The following is a 13,868-nucleotide window of genomic DNA, read 5'->3' on the forward strand; positions in this document are numbered from 1 at the left end:
ATAGAATTGTGGGAGGACGGATGACACATCCCAGATGTGCACAAGGAAGTAGTATCTTGGCTCACTGCAGGGAAAATACATAAGTAATTAATAACATGAATGACAGCCTTGATTGATCGGTGCTCCACTTTAAACTCTAACAACTGAGTTATTGTAATAAGTTATTGTCTTGTGTCTGTGAAAAATTCCTGCAGTGGAGCTCAGAGTTACACAAATGATTGTGTGAGGAATGTCTGCTCGATCTCTTCTCCTTTTAGGTTTTTCTGCCTCTTTCTCAATGAGTCCTGAATAACGCTGAATGTTTAACTCATGGTGAGAAATATCAGTGTCGTATCTCTTAACCTGCCTTTTATACCTGCACAAAACCTCCACTTATGTCATTTAGGATATGACGGCTCATACTCTGACGTATGAACCATTTCCAATCCTGTTATAAATTCAAATGGTGCGGCTTTGTCCCCGTGCCATTATGTGGTTTCATTTATCCAACCAGCATCATGACCTGACCACATGCAGAGTCAGGATTGCCCAATAGTGACAGGTCATCCAGTCTTGACTATTTTTAGCAGATTACAAACCTGATTTCATCATCGAGTCCCAGACAAGATTATTTCTGGAACACTTTGGAAAGAATTACTTCTGCGAAGTCATGAATAATTAACAGCTATTTTAAAAACGATTAAAGAACAAGGAAACACTGTGATTCGTGTAAACCTTTTACATTTTTATTGCTTTTTAAACACAGAGAAGGCAGATTAATCAAAGAGTCCGAAGCCCATGTCTTCATCTGATTCTTCCGATTCCTCTTTCTTCTCTTCCTTTTTCTCTTCCGCTGGAAGTGAAGACAGAGACAGTAGTCAGGGCTAGACAGCAGTCAGCAAGATTTCTTTAGTGGCAATGATCCAGAACAAGCACTGTTGTCAGATGCTACAAATTAGATTTCTATACGAATGCTCAAGTGTATATCTCCAGTTCTGTAGCACATGAGGCATTTAGAGCTTCAAACAGTTCCTCCGAAACAGGAAAATATCTGTTAACACAAGCACAGAATGATAGATGAGTACATACCAGCAGCAGGTGCAGCCCCGGCTGCAGCAGCCCCACCAGCAGCAGCAACGGGAGTTGCTGCCACAGCACCACCTGCTGGTACAGAGGCTAACTTTGAGAGGCCTGTGAAAGCAGGAGAGAAACACTATTTTTAGTCAAACTCCATACATGACATCCTAAACCCTGCGGTGTTGAGTGAAGGGCCTTTACCTGAGTTCATGACTTCGTTGATGTCTTTCCCATTTAGCTCACTGACGACCTGTAGAGAATGAAACAAATTAATACTTCATCTTCAATAAAAAACGTCACCAGTTTTCAGACCTGAATGATACACTCACCTTATTTAAGCGTTCGTCATCGGCCTCAATTCCTACACTGCCCAAGATGGCCTTGATGTCTTTTGCTGAGGGGCTGGTGTTTCCACCGAGAGCAGCCAGGAGGTAAGCGGCCACGTAACGCATTCTGAAGAAGGGACACAGGAAATGACAGATAACATTATTAACTCATTATTAGCATACATGATGTACCATCCATTTATCCTATAATTGTCTAACTTTGCTGGTAGTATCCCGTCTCTATGGTGACCACTAGGGTCCTGTCACCATTGGATCTTGACAGGTTGTATCCTACAACAACGTGGTGTATTAACGTGTAACAGACACTGCCTGTAGACCCAACAGAACAACACTGTTAACTTCAGAATACCCAACACGTCTAAATAAATAATGCCCAAAGAGCAAGTAAATATGAGGGTAAGCTAGCTTAGCTAACGTTAGCTTTTAGCTTTAACTGTGCTGAAAACGACAGTACTCTACTGACAGTAAGCTACTAATTAGAAGCTCGTTTGTATCATTGCTATGATTCAATCTAACAGGTACTCTCTTTGGGGACGATAAGCCATAAATATTGATACATGTAATACACCGCATATAGACGCAAGCATGGCGCCCAGTGTTTTTCTGTTACTGTCCTCCATTTTTGAAGACGTAACAGTCAGAAATGACACATTCATCGCTGACTAAAAGAAGTGGTGGAGTGCGCGTCACATAACAAACACAACGATGCACAATGATAACGTTACAATTTGGTGAAGATACTGATATTTTGGACTTACTTTTAAGTCTAAATAGACACGAAACGTCGGTCACGCTGTGAAAACCGGAAGAGGAAGGGAGGCGTTACCGGAACTTGTGAGAAACAAACTGCGTCGATGTCATTGGTCCATTTGCAGACTACGTCATCATTTCAATAGACAGCTGCAGATGGTCTATGGCTGCACATGGGTGGAAGAGATCCTTAAAACTGATCAAATTATTTACTGTAAACAGCAGAGATTAAAAAACTTTAGATTATCCAAATTATAGTTTTATTGTCACAAGTGTTTTTTTCTATTCATTTTTTATTATTATTTTTTTTACATTTTTTACTTTTTCTCCTGCTGTGACATTTAGATATTTAATTTGCATTCTCTTTATTTTACATGAACTGGATTGAGATTTTACATAGCAAAGTGATAATGCAATTTATTAAATTGACTAAAACTGATTTGAATTTGCTCTTTTTATGATCATTTTTATAGTACTGTCTACTCAATAAAATACAAAAAAATCTTGGTTTACAGCAGCAGTCCAGACATAAAAGTGGTAACAGATGAAATAATAAAATATGTAATAGAAATGATCAATTACTATTATTATAAAAATAATAAGAGTACTTGTTAAGCAGTAGAATGGCCTCTTTCATAAAGCTACACCTAATGACTGCACTGCTATTATCAGCTAATTCTGGATTAAATGCTGTGGTCGAGTTAATGCATTAAATGCCAGTTGAGTTGCAAAAAAAGATCATAATATTAATGCTGTAAACGGCAACTGTGTATATAAGGAAGAAATGCTTGGAAATAATAGACCTCTGTTATATAAAGGAGAAGTTAAAAGAAACATAAACAGGAAATGCTCAAGTAAAGTACAAATCAGTTGAAAATGAGTAAAGGAGATTAATAGGTTTTATTGATCGCCTTATGTTGACAGTGAAGTGGCTTTAAAGTGGTGATTTTGTGCACATATTAAGGAATATATAAGAGAAACGTACTTGGATTGAGGAAGACAACAGAACAATGAGCCAAACCATATTCCAAAATTTATTTCCATCCAAAATAAATAACGTTTGTAATTTCTATTGCATTGTTTCTATATAGGCTGTAGCTACAAAATGATTCTTTGCTGAGCATTTGTAACAGAGCATGTAATTTGAAGATGGCAGCAAACCAAACCAGTGAAAATACAATCAATCACCATAACAAGCTACAGTTCAGCCAGCTGCTCCTGCCTCTCCTGTGTGAAGAGCCAGTCAAACAGGGCGACTGTTGCGTCTAAGGCAAACTCCATAATCTTCTTCATGCTGGACACGTACCAAATTTTATAGCCACATTCTCCCATCAGGAGAATTAGACAAACGACCAAAAACCCCAGGAAGATGCGGTCCATGTAAAAGTTTGCCTTTTCTTTGAAGGTCCACTGATTCCTCGGCAGTGCACGCCGAGCCTCGCCATGTTTGCTGAAGAACACTAAGACCTGTTCAGAATCCATTTCTTCCTCTGGTGCCTCTGGATCTTGGCTGCCTTCTGTTTCATCCGTGTCAGCCATTTTAAAGTGATTAGATGATGCAAATATCAACTTTTCTTCTATTGTCTGATGATATTAACACAAAAAAAACATCTTTTAAATGACTTTTGAATCAGAGATAACGTTTCTTAGAAACCACCGTGTGTCTTCGTATGAAGAGCCTTACCTTTCAGAAGGTTAATGTTTCCTAATGAGATCCACAGAACTGGTGCTCTGGCTCTCTGTGTCCACAGTTCCACCGTGCTCGTGGTGCACCTTCAACTTTCTTTAGGCCACATGCGTGTGTGGTCTGAAGGCAGTAAATGGCAAGTTGGTTATGTGGTACCTCGCTCACTAAGATGAGGCTGCGGATTAGGCCACACTCAGCAGTTTCAAATCCCTCAGCGAGGATCAAGGTGACAGATGGTAATATACGTATGGATGTGTTTGTGATTAAAGGACGGGAGAGATAGAGAGTCTCCCATGTTTATCATTCAACCTGATTTGAATGATTAGAAAACACAGTGAATATTCTCAGCCAGATTCTATGTAAGAAAATGGACAACTGAAATAAGGCACAAGTGAAAGTGCTGACAAAGCAGAACCACTTGCTTTTATAGTTGGAGTAAATCACTTTCACATAATGCTCTGTGGGTAATTTGCTGAAATGCGTCAGAGCCTTTTCACCATTCTGCCAGACTTTGAAATATGGCTTAAACTAGCTGAATTAGCTGGAGAGCTTCCTGCATCCTGTGATAAAGACTTATGGCTGAGATGCTTTGATGATGTTGCCAGAGATTTGCTTCATTTAGTTCATTGTTAATTTGCATTCCAAAGAGCACTTCACCAAACATTGAATAAATGGAACACATTATATCCTGTATTGATCTAGTAAATCTGATTAATGTAAACATCCAATCTTAATGTTTTAAAATGAACTCTATGTAAAAAATAATGCACATGTTGATGAAGACTCTCAGTCATCCTGGTCATTTTTTAGTCAGAAGGTTGAAGCGGGGCATCTGGACTAGATGAACTGGACCTTATCAGAACTGATGAAGCTGCTTGGAGGAGCACAGCAGTTTATTTACACAATACTGTGGTGTATGATGAAATAGCTGCAAAACTAGCATTGGTTACTTACTGCATTCTGAAATATGCAATGCTAAAAATGAAATAGCTGTTAGCATAATTTTAGAATAGAATAGAACATACATTATTAATCCCTTCGGGAAGGTCCCTTAGGGGAGTTCGGGTATTTATCGGGTTTTGTGTAGGCCCATAAAAGAGTTACTACAGGAAAGCATGGAATAAAATCACAACTCTCACCCTTAATGGTTGCCATGGTAGCATAAATAAACCTATTTTCAAACTTCTGCATCCCTTAAATGTCTACATAGATTACACCTGCTTAGCATATTTGCAGCATGAGGAGATTAGCATTTGTCTTATAGTCTTAACTAAAGTTAAATGTATCTGACTGGTCATTAGTGTAAATGTAAAAACTTTACATTTTTCATGGTCAGTGAGGAAGATCATATTTATTGTGGTTATCTTACCAACAGGATCTGGAACATGAAATATGTGTTGTTGTTGACGGATACTGTACATTCTAATTCAACGTGAATATAAGTGATGGGAATTTTCTCCCTCTGATTACAGACTCACTTCATGGAGGGATGACTCAAGGAAAGGTCAGATATGATGTGTGCTATAACTTAATGAAGTGCTTTGTTCTGTCCTTTAATGGGCTGATATTCCATATCAATTCTGTTTATCAAGCACTCTTACTCGAAGCCACAAAAAAAAGGACTGCAGTCCTTTTCATAGGTTTACAGCCACTTTCTCGGTCGTGGGCGGCAGGCTGCTGGGGCATGGGGTCGACTGTCTTGCTTTACAACACATGCAGCGACGACTGATTTGAATCAGTGTTTCACGGAACCGCTTCATCCTGAATGCATAAACCAGCGGGTTGAGTGCTGAGTTGACATGGGACATGAAAATCCCAACGTACATGGTCATCTTGGGTATTTTACAGGTCTTGCAGAACCAGCTGATGCAGTTCATGATGTGTACCGGCATCCAGCACAGGATAAACAGGAATACCACCAAGGCCAGGGATTTAGCCACCTTCAGCTCCTTCCGATAATACTTGTCTCCATTGCACGTGGCCTCAGCGCGGCGGTTAAGGTGCCCACGGATCACCCTGAAGATCTCCCCGTACAGAATGATCATCATGGTAAGTGGCACCACGACCAATCCGAAGAAATTAAAGTACACCATGTAGTCCATACTCATGACTGTGGTGAATTCGCAGACAATCTCACTGGATCTGCTGAGGTTTCCGTGCTTGATCTCGTGTTTATTCCAGCCGATCATCGGCACCAATCCAGAGAGGAAGGAGAGAATCCAACACAGACACACTGCGACATAAGCCCTCCCCTGGGTCACGATTGTGCTGTACCTGGACAGCGTAAGTGGAAAAGAAATGAGAGGTTTGCCAATCACCTAAATGCACTCTGAGAGTATTTCTTTGAATAAATGCCAGTCTTTGACATCAGGTTCCAACTGGTAAACAGAAGGTAGTATGGGTGTCTGCCAAGTCTCCTAACAAACTGTGCCTATGTCAGGTATTTAGGCAGACAGGGACATTTTCATTTGCTTAAAAGCTTTTGATGTCCAACTCATTGATTTGTATTAAACCAGGCTAGGATATATGGTGCTACTGTCTGTCAGACATCAGAGTCAACAGAGAACCTCCTCCTGACTGATGCAGACACCAATAAAAGGGTACTGCTGATGTAACCATTATATGTTATTAGCGGTATTATCTGAAAATGAAGGTGCTTTACTATATGATGTCTTTAAACATTTTAGTGTGGCGAGGTTATTTTCAGCATGATAACTGCAATCGGCTGTAACAGGAAACTAGATGTTGACATCCCCTTGCTATCTCGCTCTGAATTATGAACATTTCATCACTCTTAACACACTTTTAATAAAGTTACACTGTTTTTTTTCCTCTGAACATTCATCATCCAAACTAAACGTCTGGAAAGTGTAGTTCCCTCACCTGGTAGGAATCCTGATCCGCAGATATCTGTCAATAGCTATAGCCAGCAGGGAAAGGATGGAGCTCTGGGTGATGACCAGCAGCAGGCAGGAGAGGAAGAGGCAGGTGTAGAACTGAGTGTTAAATCCCAGACTGATGATGATGGCCAGAGGGATGACTAAAACTCCCACAGCGATGTCAGCCACGGCCAGAGACACGATGAAGGAGAAGGTGGTGTTACGGAGTGCCGGGTTCACGCACACCACCAGCACCACCAGTACGTTCCCCAGCACGGAGGCCACAGCAATAGCTGCCTCTATGGAGATGTACATCACGTCCACATGCTCCCAAGCTGGCTTGATACCAGGAGAGGAAGACATTTTTTTTTTCTTACCTCTCACAGATCTCACCTACCTTTTACTCAAATTGTAAAAGAAATAAAATAAATTAACTTCTTCTCTCCACTTCATCCATTGTGTTTGTCCTCTGGTTGAGAGATGTGCAGTTTTTCTGGTGGCTCCTGAAGTACAGTCCTCAGCATGTTATCCAGCACTCTGCACTGGACTGGGCACCAAACGCATCACTATACTCTTCTACACCCTGACTCTCTCGCTCACTCGTCACTCTCTCACCAGTCCATAAACACAAGTCGTATAATTGAGGGGAGGGACTTTGATTTCTGCAGCACCCTGCAGCAATTTCTGCTCATAATAAGTGTGTATGAGCGCGCCTGTGTGAGTGTGCTCCTCTCTGAGAGGATCTGCGGTCAGTGTCGGCAGGATGCTTAACATAACACGTTATAAGCTGCAGTGTCTGTGTACATTAGAGCTGATTTTGTCTTCCTGCTAATTTATCCACTCCACCATCAACACAGGGTGAGGAAACGGCACGATAGGCCATCTTCGCTGTAACACATCCATTCGGATTTCATGTTTAGAGTATTTTAAGGAAAATCTTTTCTTTAAAAACAGTACTGTTCAACCAGTTTAGACAACATTTAACACTTTAGTCACTGAGACCTAGTGCTGCCTCTCTTATATCTGTGGCTTCCCTTGAGCTCATTCATGCAGCATCAGAATCAGAATCAGAATTACTTTATTGATCCCAGGGGGAAATTGCTTTCATTCCAGGTGCTCCATGTATACTAAAAAAACAGGTTAGAAATATAAAATAAGGTAAAGTAGTAAGGGAAAATAAAAATAAAACCTAATAAATTCTAAACATTAATGCACATTCAAGTAAAATCCAGGCAAGTGAAGACTGATAGTCATATATAATACAACTAATACTGTGTGCAGTAAAATCTTGTCTACAATAAATCCAATATGGATATAATTAACAAGACAGTGTGTTAGATTGTCTGATCTCCGAGGAAGCATGTCTTGTAAAGTACTTGGTAGAAGAAGCTGTAGCAGTTTGGAGCAGTGATTATGGCACCATAAAAAATGTGTTACTCACATCACTGTGTTTACCGCCATGACCATGTGCTATAAATGCAGCTTCAGTCTGAGCAGATGACCAGACCGCTACAGTTGCCCAAGTCATTTCTGGTGAGAGCATGATTTCATGTGTGTGAACAACACTATGTGGTCAAAATTCATACATGCAACTCCATCCACAATGTACGCAGCATATTTCTGAAGCGTCTCACCTAATGCTAGCTATTCTATCCTATCCTCTGTTTTTACCCTTCATCATGATGATGATCTAAGTCTTCCTCCAGAAGTTCCTTCACTACACTTCATTGACACAAAATCGACCTGAAAGACGACATAAGGTCCAATGAATGAGTAAAATCCGACCTGCAGCAGCATTTAGGGGTTGGATTTCCATCCTTGAGTAGCTATGTAATGTTTAAATGTTTAATTTCTTTTTAAAAACAACACAATTTCATTTTAACTGCGCTTTTTCTCATTCCGCAGCACAAAAGTGCTTCTGTCTCACTTGGCTTGCAGCACAAGTTCAGTTACTTACAAAAACTTAATTTAATTTTAATTTAATTGAAAAGATTTTGGCAGCAAGTATGACTGAGCAAGCAATCACTGAGATGGTCTTTAGCTGCTTAAGGAAGCAAATACAGCGTCTGCTAGTAAATATATTCAGCCAGATCACTTTACTTTTAAAGGAGAAGAAGCAGAAAAAGACAGAAGAAGGAGATGTTGTTGTTTTCGGACAACCCAGCCTGTCCCAGGCTCAGCTGTACCAAACTGCCTTTCCAAAAAGTGAAAACATTGAAAATAGAAGCACCTTCATCCATTGTTTATTACAATATGTGCCTGTGGTTTCACCAAACAGCATCATTATCTCCGAACAGAAGTCACGAATTGAATTATGGTCTTGCCGGGATCTGCTTGTGTGTGTGTGTGTGTGTGTGTGTGTGTGCCAGTGAGACAGCATGACAGAGGAGCTTCTATTACCGGCTCCAATTAATGAAATTATTCTCAAGGTCCTCACCGAGCACTTTACTGTGCCATTTATTTCACCCTGACATCACAACTCCGCTGACTCTGCTGACTCTGTGATTGTATTCATCCAACACCCCCCCCCCCATATAATAATAATAATAATAATAATAATAATAATAATATGAATAGGATATGTGTTCAAATTATTAATAAACTGATTGGAAGGCAAAACAAACAGGAAGTGGCTGTGAATATTAAATGCACAGGCGGTTAGCATCCACAGCAGGGAACAGTCCTCATGAGACACAGCCAGAGGAGGTTTAATGTTGTTTGCTGGTTACATTTAAATTTTTAATATTGCGTTTCAACACTTTCATGCATTCGATGATGTCATTATCTCTGTGAGGTAACCTGGGATGCTTTGGGATGCTGTGACATAGACATCTGTATCATGTGGTATCTGCCCACTCGTGATGATGCGGGCCCACAGCCCCTCCCCTCTGCGCTTACGCACGGGTATGCACGAGCACGTGAGTGACAGGCGCCGGTGGCGCACCTGTGGGGACGGTTCATCGTGACAGTGGCGCACCTGTGGGGACGGTTCATCGTGATGACGCTTTTTTTTCCTTTCTGGGTGTGAAGGCTTTTCGAAGATGTGACCGACTGATGAAGACTGACCCAGGCCTTCAGGAAACGCTTTCATTTGACCTCCGGTTGGTGAGTCTTCTGTGAAGCATCTATAGGATTATGCTACGTTTGCTAATGACGAGTTTATAGCTATCTGATGTTTGATTTTTTTTCACCTCCACCAACTGTTAGCAAAGTTTAATAAGTGGTATTTGTTTAACACAAGCTGCATTTAGTTTCAGAATAACACAAATAGAAACATTAGGGTTAATCTGTAGGCTTTATATTCAGAGTCTGGTTTGTTGTTGTTTGGGTTTAGGCTTGTAATTACCATAGCCGTCATGCTAACAGCCGCTTAGCATGATGCTAACTTAGTTAACTTAGTTAGCATCATGATAGTGTTTTGACCTAGAAAACCGACACATGCTAACATGCACAGGGGACATTATATTGATATTCTACTGTGGATAAAACAGTTTTCAACAGCAATTGGCACAAGTCCATCTGATTTAGCATTTAGCATTGCAGTTTTTTGTTTACTTAGATGTTTTTGTGATCATGTCATATACACTTTATAGCTTCCTTTTCTTCCATTTGAGTCCATGTTGAAATGATAAAAGTTCAGAATGTTTATGGAAAGGTGATGCTGTTAAATGAAGGTCTATAGGTGGAGCCTATTATCCAGAAGATAATCCAGATATGACGCTGCATACTTTCTTTCATTAGGACTAACGTATCAAGCTTTTTGAAAACAGTTTGCGTGCACAGATCAGAACCAGGTTACTGCAGAAACCTGATCATGCACATGCTTCTCATGTGAATGTAAACACATTTGCTAAATTGTGAGCAATAGACCAAGCCACCCATCAAGCCTGGGGGTAGTTCCTGAGTTAATAGAGTTTGGTTTAAGTGGTTCTTCTATGTGTGAAAAGATAAACCTGTAAAGATAAATAATGTTCACATAGATATGAGAAGATGCGCTCAGTCCTCGGTTGTCTAGTTTGTGTGTGGTAAGCGCCAACGTTTTCAAAGAGCTACCCACAGTTTCGTTTCAGTGCATTTTATCTGATGCTTGTTTGAAAGTCAAAGTTCTCAGTAAGTTCAACGTGCGGTTTTCTCAGTCAGTCAAGATGTTTTCTTTGTATACTGTCTGATACAATCAAATTTATCTCTGGGGTCTGTGCAGAGACCCAGAACCTGACTCCTCTGTGCAAGCTGCTGAGCTGCACAGTGGCAAGAAAATTCGTCCTGGTAACAGGAAGAGGTCTTGGGCAAGATCAGGCTCAAATGGCATGAGTAATGAGGAAAAAAAAAAGTATTTTAAAGTACATTCAAAATACATTGATGGTAATTTAGGAGGTCTCAGTGCAACTAGTTGGTGAATAATAAGGTTTTGGTCCTTTTTGTAGTTGTTTGCTGATATAGAGTGGTTTGAAAAGCATTTTCAGCATAACCTGCTCAGTTCCTTTTAGAACTGCAGTTATCAACAGTTTCACTAACTGACTGTTTGTGTTATTGAACATTTTTGACAGTCATTGTTTTCTTTGCATGCAAATCTCTTTTTACTGCTGTACCAGCTCTGACTCAGGAAGTGACTGTGTAGTTCTGCTCTGTTCTTATTTTGAACACACAAATAGTTTTATTATCTTTTATTTTAGCCAATACTTTGACATGAACAGTTGGCTAGAATCATCATGGGGCTATAAACAGTATGAGAAGTTTGAATTTAATTTCTAACCCAAACACATCACGAATAATGAGGTAAAACACATTGTTTTGTAATTATAGCGCCACCTAGTGGTCAAACTGCACCACATTTGTTGTGACCCACAGTGAAGGGGTCAGAAGTTATGAGACCAAGTTTGGATCTAATATGTCAAAGCACTGCAGAGATATGAGCTCACGTCCTGTTTGATGACTGTGTCGTCGAATTTGATTGGCCGTAGCGGGCGAACGCTTCAAAATCCAAAGAGTGATAACTTTTGTGAGGCTTAGTCTGAAGACGACGTGTACCAAATAGCATGACAATTATAGACTATAGTTAGACTCTGTGACTGCTGAAAATTTAATTTCACTTTCGAAAAAATCCAAAATGGCAGAAAATCTAATTAGGCGAAAAATTACGTCACGTTGGAATCAGCTTGATCAAAGGATTCCAACTGTGCCAGTTGTTTGAAAATGGTTAAAGTTAGACAATGCGTAAGCTTGGGTGGTACTGAGCTGAATCAGTGTTCCAAATTTCACAACTTCCCCGCAGACGGCTGCCAGCTTTGCTGCTTGGACACCAATAACTTGGAGTACAGGGTGAAAGCAGCGTGTTGGGTAATTGCATCTCAATAGTAAATTGATATTTGTTGATTTTGGAGCCTCTCCTGATATGATGGCTATATTTATCTGCCAGCTCTAACCTTTTCATGTCTCTATGTCTCCAATGCTTTTGAGGCTTTCTTGGTTTTCTGAGCATGTATGGATGGCTAAACCAGTTTGATATGCTGTTGAGAAAATGACACATTTCCTTTCAACCAAAACGGCGTGAGGGATCTTATCATATACATTTTTTTTTTGTCTCACTCACATTTTCTGTTGCAACCTGCCCACAGTTGGACCTTTAGATATATTTTGTATTCATTAGACTAAGCAAAGACATTAATTAAGTTTAGAGCCACATTACAAAAACAAATATTTGATTTATATCTACAAAAATAACGAGGGCTCGTCACGTGGTGTCAACACAACTCAAAAAAAAAAAAAACCCACAGTCAACTTCCTCAAAGGTTTCGCAACAATGAGATGAATGATAAATGACGGCGCATACTCAGGCTCAGATACATTCCACCAATAACCTTCAAACATGAGAATGGAAGAAGACACAGTGGGAGAAGTGATTTACACCCTGGTGGAAGTGCTCATTGCTGTCAGCTGCTGTCTGGGTAACATGCTGGTAATTCTAGCACTGTGGACCAGTAAAAGCATTCAGCAACCGACTTTCTGTCTGATCGGCTCTCTGGCTGTGGCTGACTTCATGGTTGGCTGTGTGGCCATACCGCTGGCTGTGATCGTTGACAGACGAGTGGAGACTTCATTCTACACCTGTCTCTTCATCAGCTGTGTGGTCATCCTGCTGACCCTCGTTTCAGTTCTGACTCTGCTAGCTATCGCAGTGGACCGCTACCTCCGAGTCTATATCCCTCTCAGGTAAGACTTTTTATGTGTTTTATATTGTGCTAATGGGACTGCAGGGCATGCCTTTGATTGAAACTTTGCGTAGTTTTATCTAAACTTTTTTTTGCCTGCTATTTATTACAATTACTAAACGTTTTTTCAATGTAATTTTACGTAACATTGTTTAATAGATTGCCGAACATGCAATTTATGCTAATAATAAATTATATTTTTTATAGGTACAAAAGGACTGTAACACAGAGGCATTCTTGCCTTGTGGTAGCAGCATGTTGGCTCGTTGCGATTCCTCTGAGTTTTGCTCCCATGATTGGATGGCACAACCCTGATACCTCAGTCAATTCCACATTTGTCTGTCAGTTCATTGCTGTGATCCCCTGGTCATACCTGGTCTACTTTAACTTCTTTCTCTGCACCTTTATTCCTCTGTTGGTCATGGCTGTGTTATACAGCTGCATCTTCTGTACCATTCGAGGAAGCCTTCGAGATAAACCAGGCAGCGGCGCCCAGAAACAGTCTGTAAACTACCTGAGGAAAGAGAAGCAGCTGGCAGGATCTCTGTTCCTGGTCTTGGTTCTGTTTGCACTGTCCTGGCTCCCTCTCCATATCATGAACTGCATTTGTTACATTGTTGGGCATAAAATACCAGCGTTTGCTTTCTATGTTGGTATTCTGCTCTCTCATGCTAACTCAGCTGTCAACCCTGTTGTTTATGCTTTCAAAATACAAAAAATCAGGACAGCCTATCTGAAGATCTGGAAACGGTGCATGTCCTGTGCAGCAGAAAGTCAAGGATCTCAGACAAGTCAGACATTGGACAACAGCCCCAGTAGTGTGACCAACAATGACTGAAGAAATGGCCTTATAAGTGAACATTGATTAACATCATGCAGCCCTCTACATTCAGTAAAGAGGACACTGGTTAGCTGTTAAGCTGAGGACTCAGTGTGTGTC

At 40.5% G+C, this 13,868-nt stretch overlaps 3 protein-coding genes across 4 annotated transcripts; 1 reads left to right on the forward strand and 2 right to left on the reverse strand.

The window, feature by feature from the left end:
• Positions 1-703: 703 nt before the first annotated feature.
• Positions 704-2,297, reverse strand: rplp2 (ribosomal protein, large P2). 2 transcript variants are annotated; one of them, XM_028406408.1, is made up of 5 exons: positions 2,162-2,297; positions 1,386-1,509; positions 1,258-1,306; positions 1,069-1,170; positions 704-832 (listed from the first exon to the last, which is right to left on the reverse strand). In XM_028406408.1, the coding sequence occupies exons 2-5, from the start codon at positions 1,506-1,508 to the stop codon at positions 756-758; spliced, it is 351 nt and encodes a 116-aa protein (XP_028262209.1). In that variant the 5' UTR covers position 1,509; positions 2,162-2,297; the 3' UTR covers positions 704-755. The 2 variants fall into 2 exon arrangements, with proteins under 2 accessions (XP_028262209.1, XP_028262210.1); XM_028406409.1 differs by lacking the exon at positions 2,162-2,297 and adding an exon at positions 1,602-1,732.
• A 2,880-nt stretch (positions 2,298-5,177) lies between these two features.
• On the reverse strand, positions 5,178-7,301 carry LOC114436237 (adenosine receptor A1). The gene is made up of 2 exons (XM_028406407.1): positions 6,724-7,301; positions 5,178-6,114 (listed from the first exon to the last, which is right to left on the reverse strand). The coding sequence occupies exons 1-2, from the start codon at positions 7,080-7,082 to the stop codon at positions 5,475-5,477; spliced, it is 999 nt and encodes a 332-aa protein (XP_028262208.1). The 5' UTR covers positions 7,083-7,301; the 3' UTR covers positions 5,178-5,474.
• Positions 7,302-12,437: 5,136 nt separating this feature from the next.
• Positions 12,438-13,833, forward strand: LOC114436560 (adenosine receptor A1-like). The gene is made up of 2 exons (XM_028406875.1): positions 12,438-12,929; positions 13,136-13,833. The coding sequence occupies exons 1-2, from the start codon at positions 12,586-12,588 to the stop codon at positions 13,764-13,766; spliced, it is 975 nt and encodes a 324-aa protein (XP_028262676.1). The 5' UTR covers positions 12,438-12,585; the 3' UTR covers positions 13,767-13,833.
• The last annotated feature ends 35 nt before the right edge of the window (positions 13,834-13,868 follow it).

The sequence above is a fragment of the Parambassis ranga genome, chromosome 5, assembly GCF_900634625.1.
Source record: "Parambassis ranga chromosome 5, fParRan2.1, whole genome shotgun sequence".
Classification (NCBI taxonomy): Eukaryota; Metazoa; Chordata; class Actinopteri; family Ambassidae; genus Parambassis; species Parambassis ranga.

Bases quoted from the DNA above. Each gene is read 5' to 3' on its own strand.
- rplp2 (XM_028406408.1), bottom strand. From the start codon at position 1,508: ATGCGTTACGTGGCCGCTTACCTCCTGGCTGCTCTCGGTGGAAACACC. The intron at 1,171-1,257 runs GTAAAGGCCCTT...CTGCTTTCACAG, and splicing joins CAACGAAGTCATGAACTCAG to GCCTCTCAAAGTTAGCCTCT. The intron at 833-1,068 runs GTATGTACTCAT...CTTCACTTCCAG, and splicing joins CGGGGCTGCACCTGCTGCTG to CGGAAGAGAAAAAGGAAGAG.
- LOC114436237 (XM_028406407.1), bottom strand. From the start codon at position 7,082: ATGTCTTCCTCTCCTGGTATCAAGCCAGCTTGGGAGCATGTGGACGTG. The intron at 6,115-6,723 runs GTGAGGGAACTA...TACGCTGTCCAG, and splicing joins CGGATCAGGATTCCTACCAG to GTACAGCACAATCGTGACCC.
- LOC114436560 (XM_028406875.1), top strand. From the start codon at position 12,586: ATGAGAATGGAAGAAGACACAGTGGGAGAAGTGATTTACACCCTGGTG. The intron at 12,930-13,135 runs GTAAGACTTTTT...TATTTTTTATAG, and splicing joins CGAGTCTATATCCCTCTCAG to GTACAAAAGGACTGTAACAC.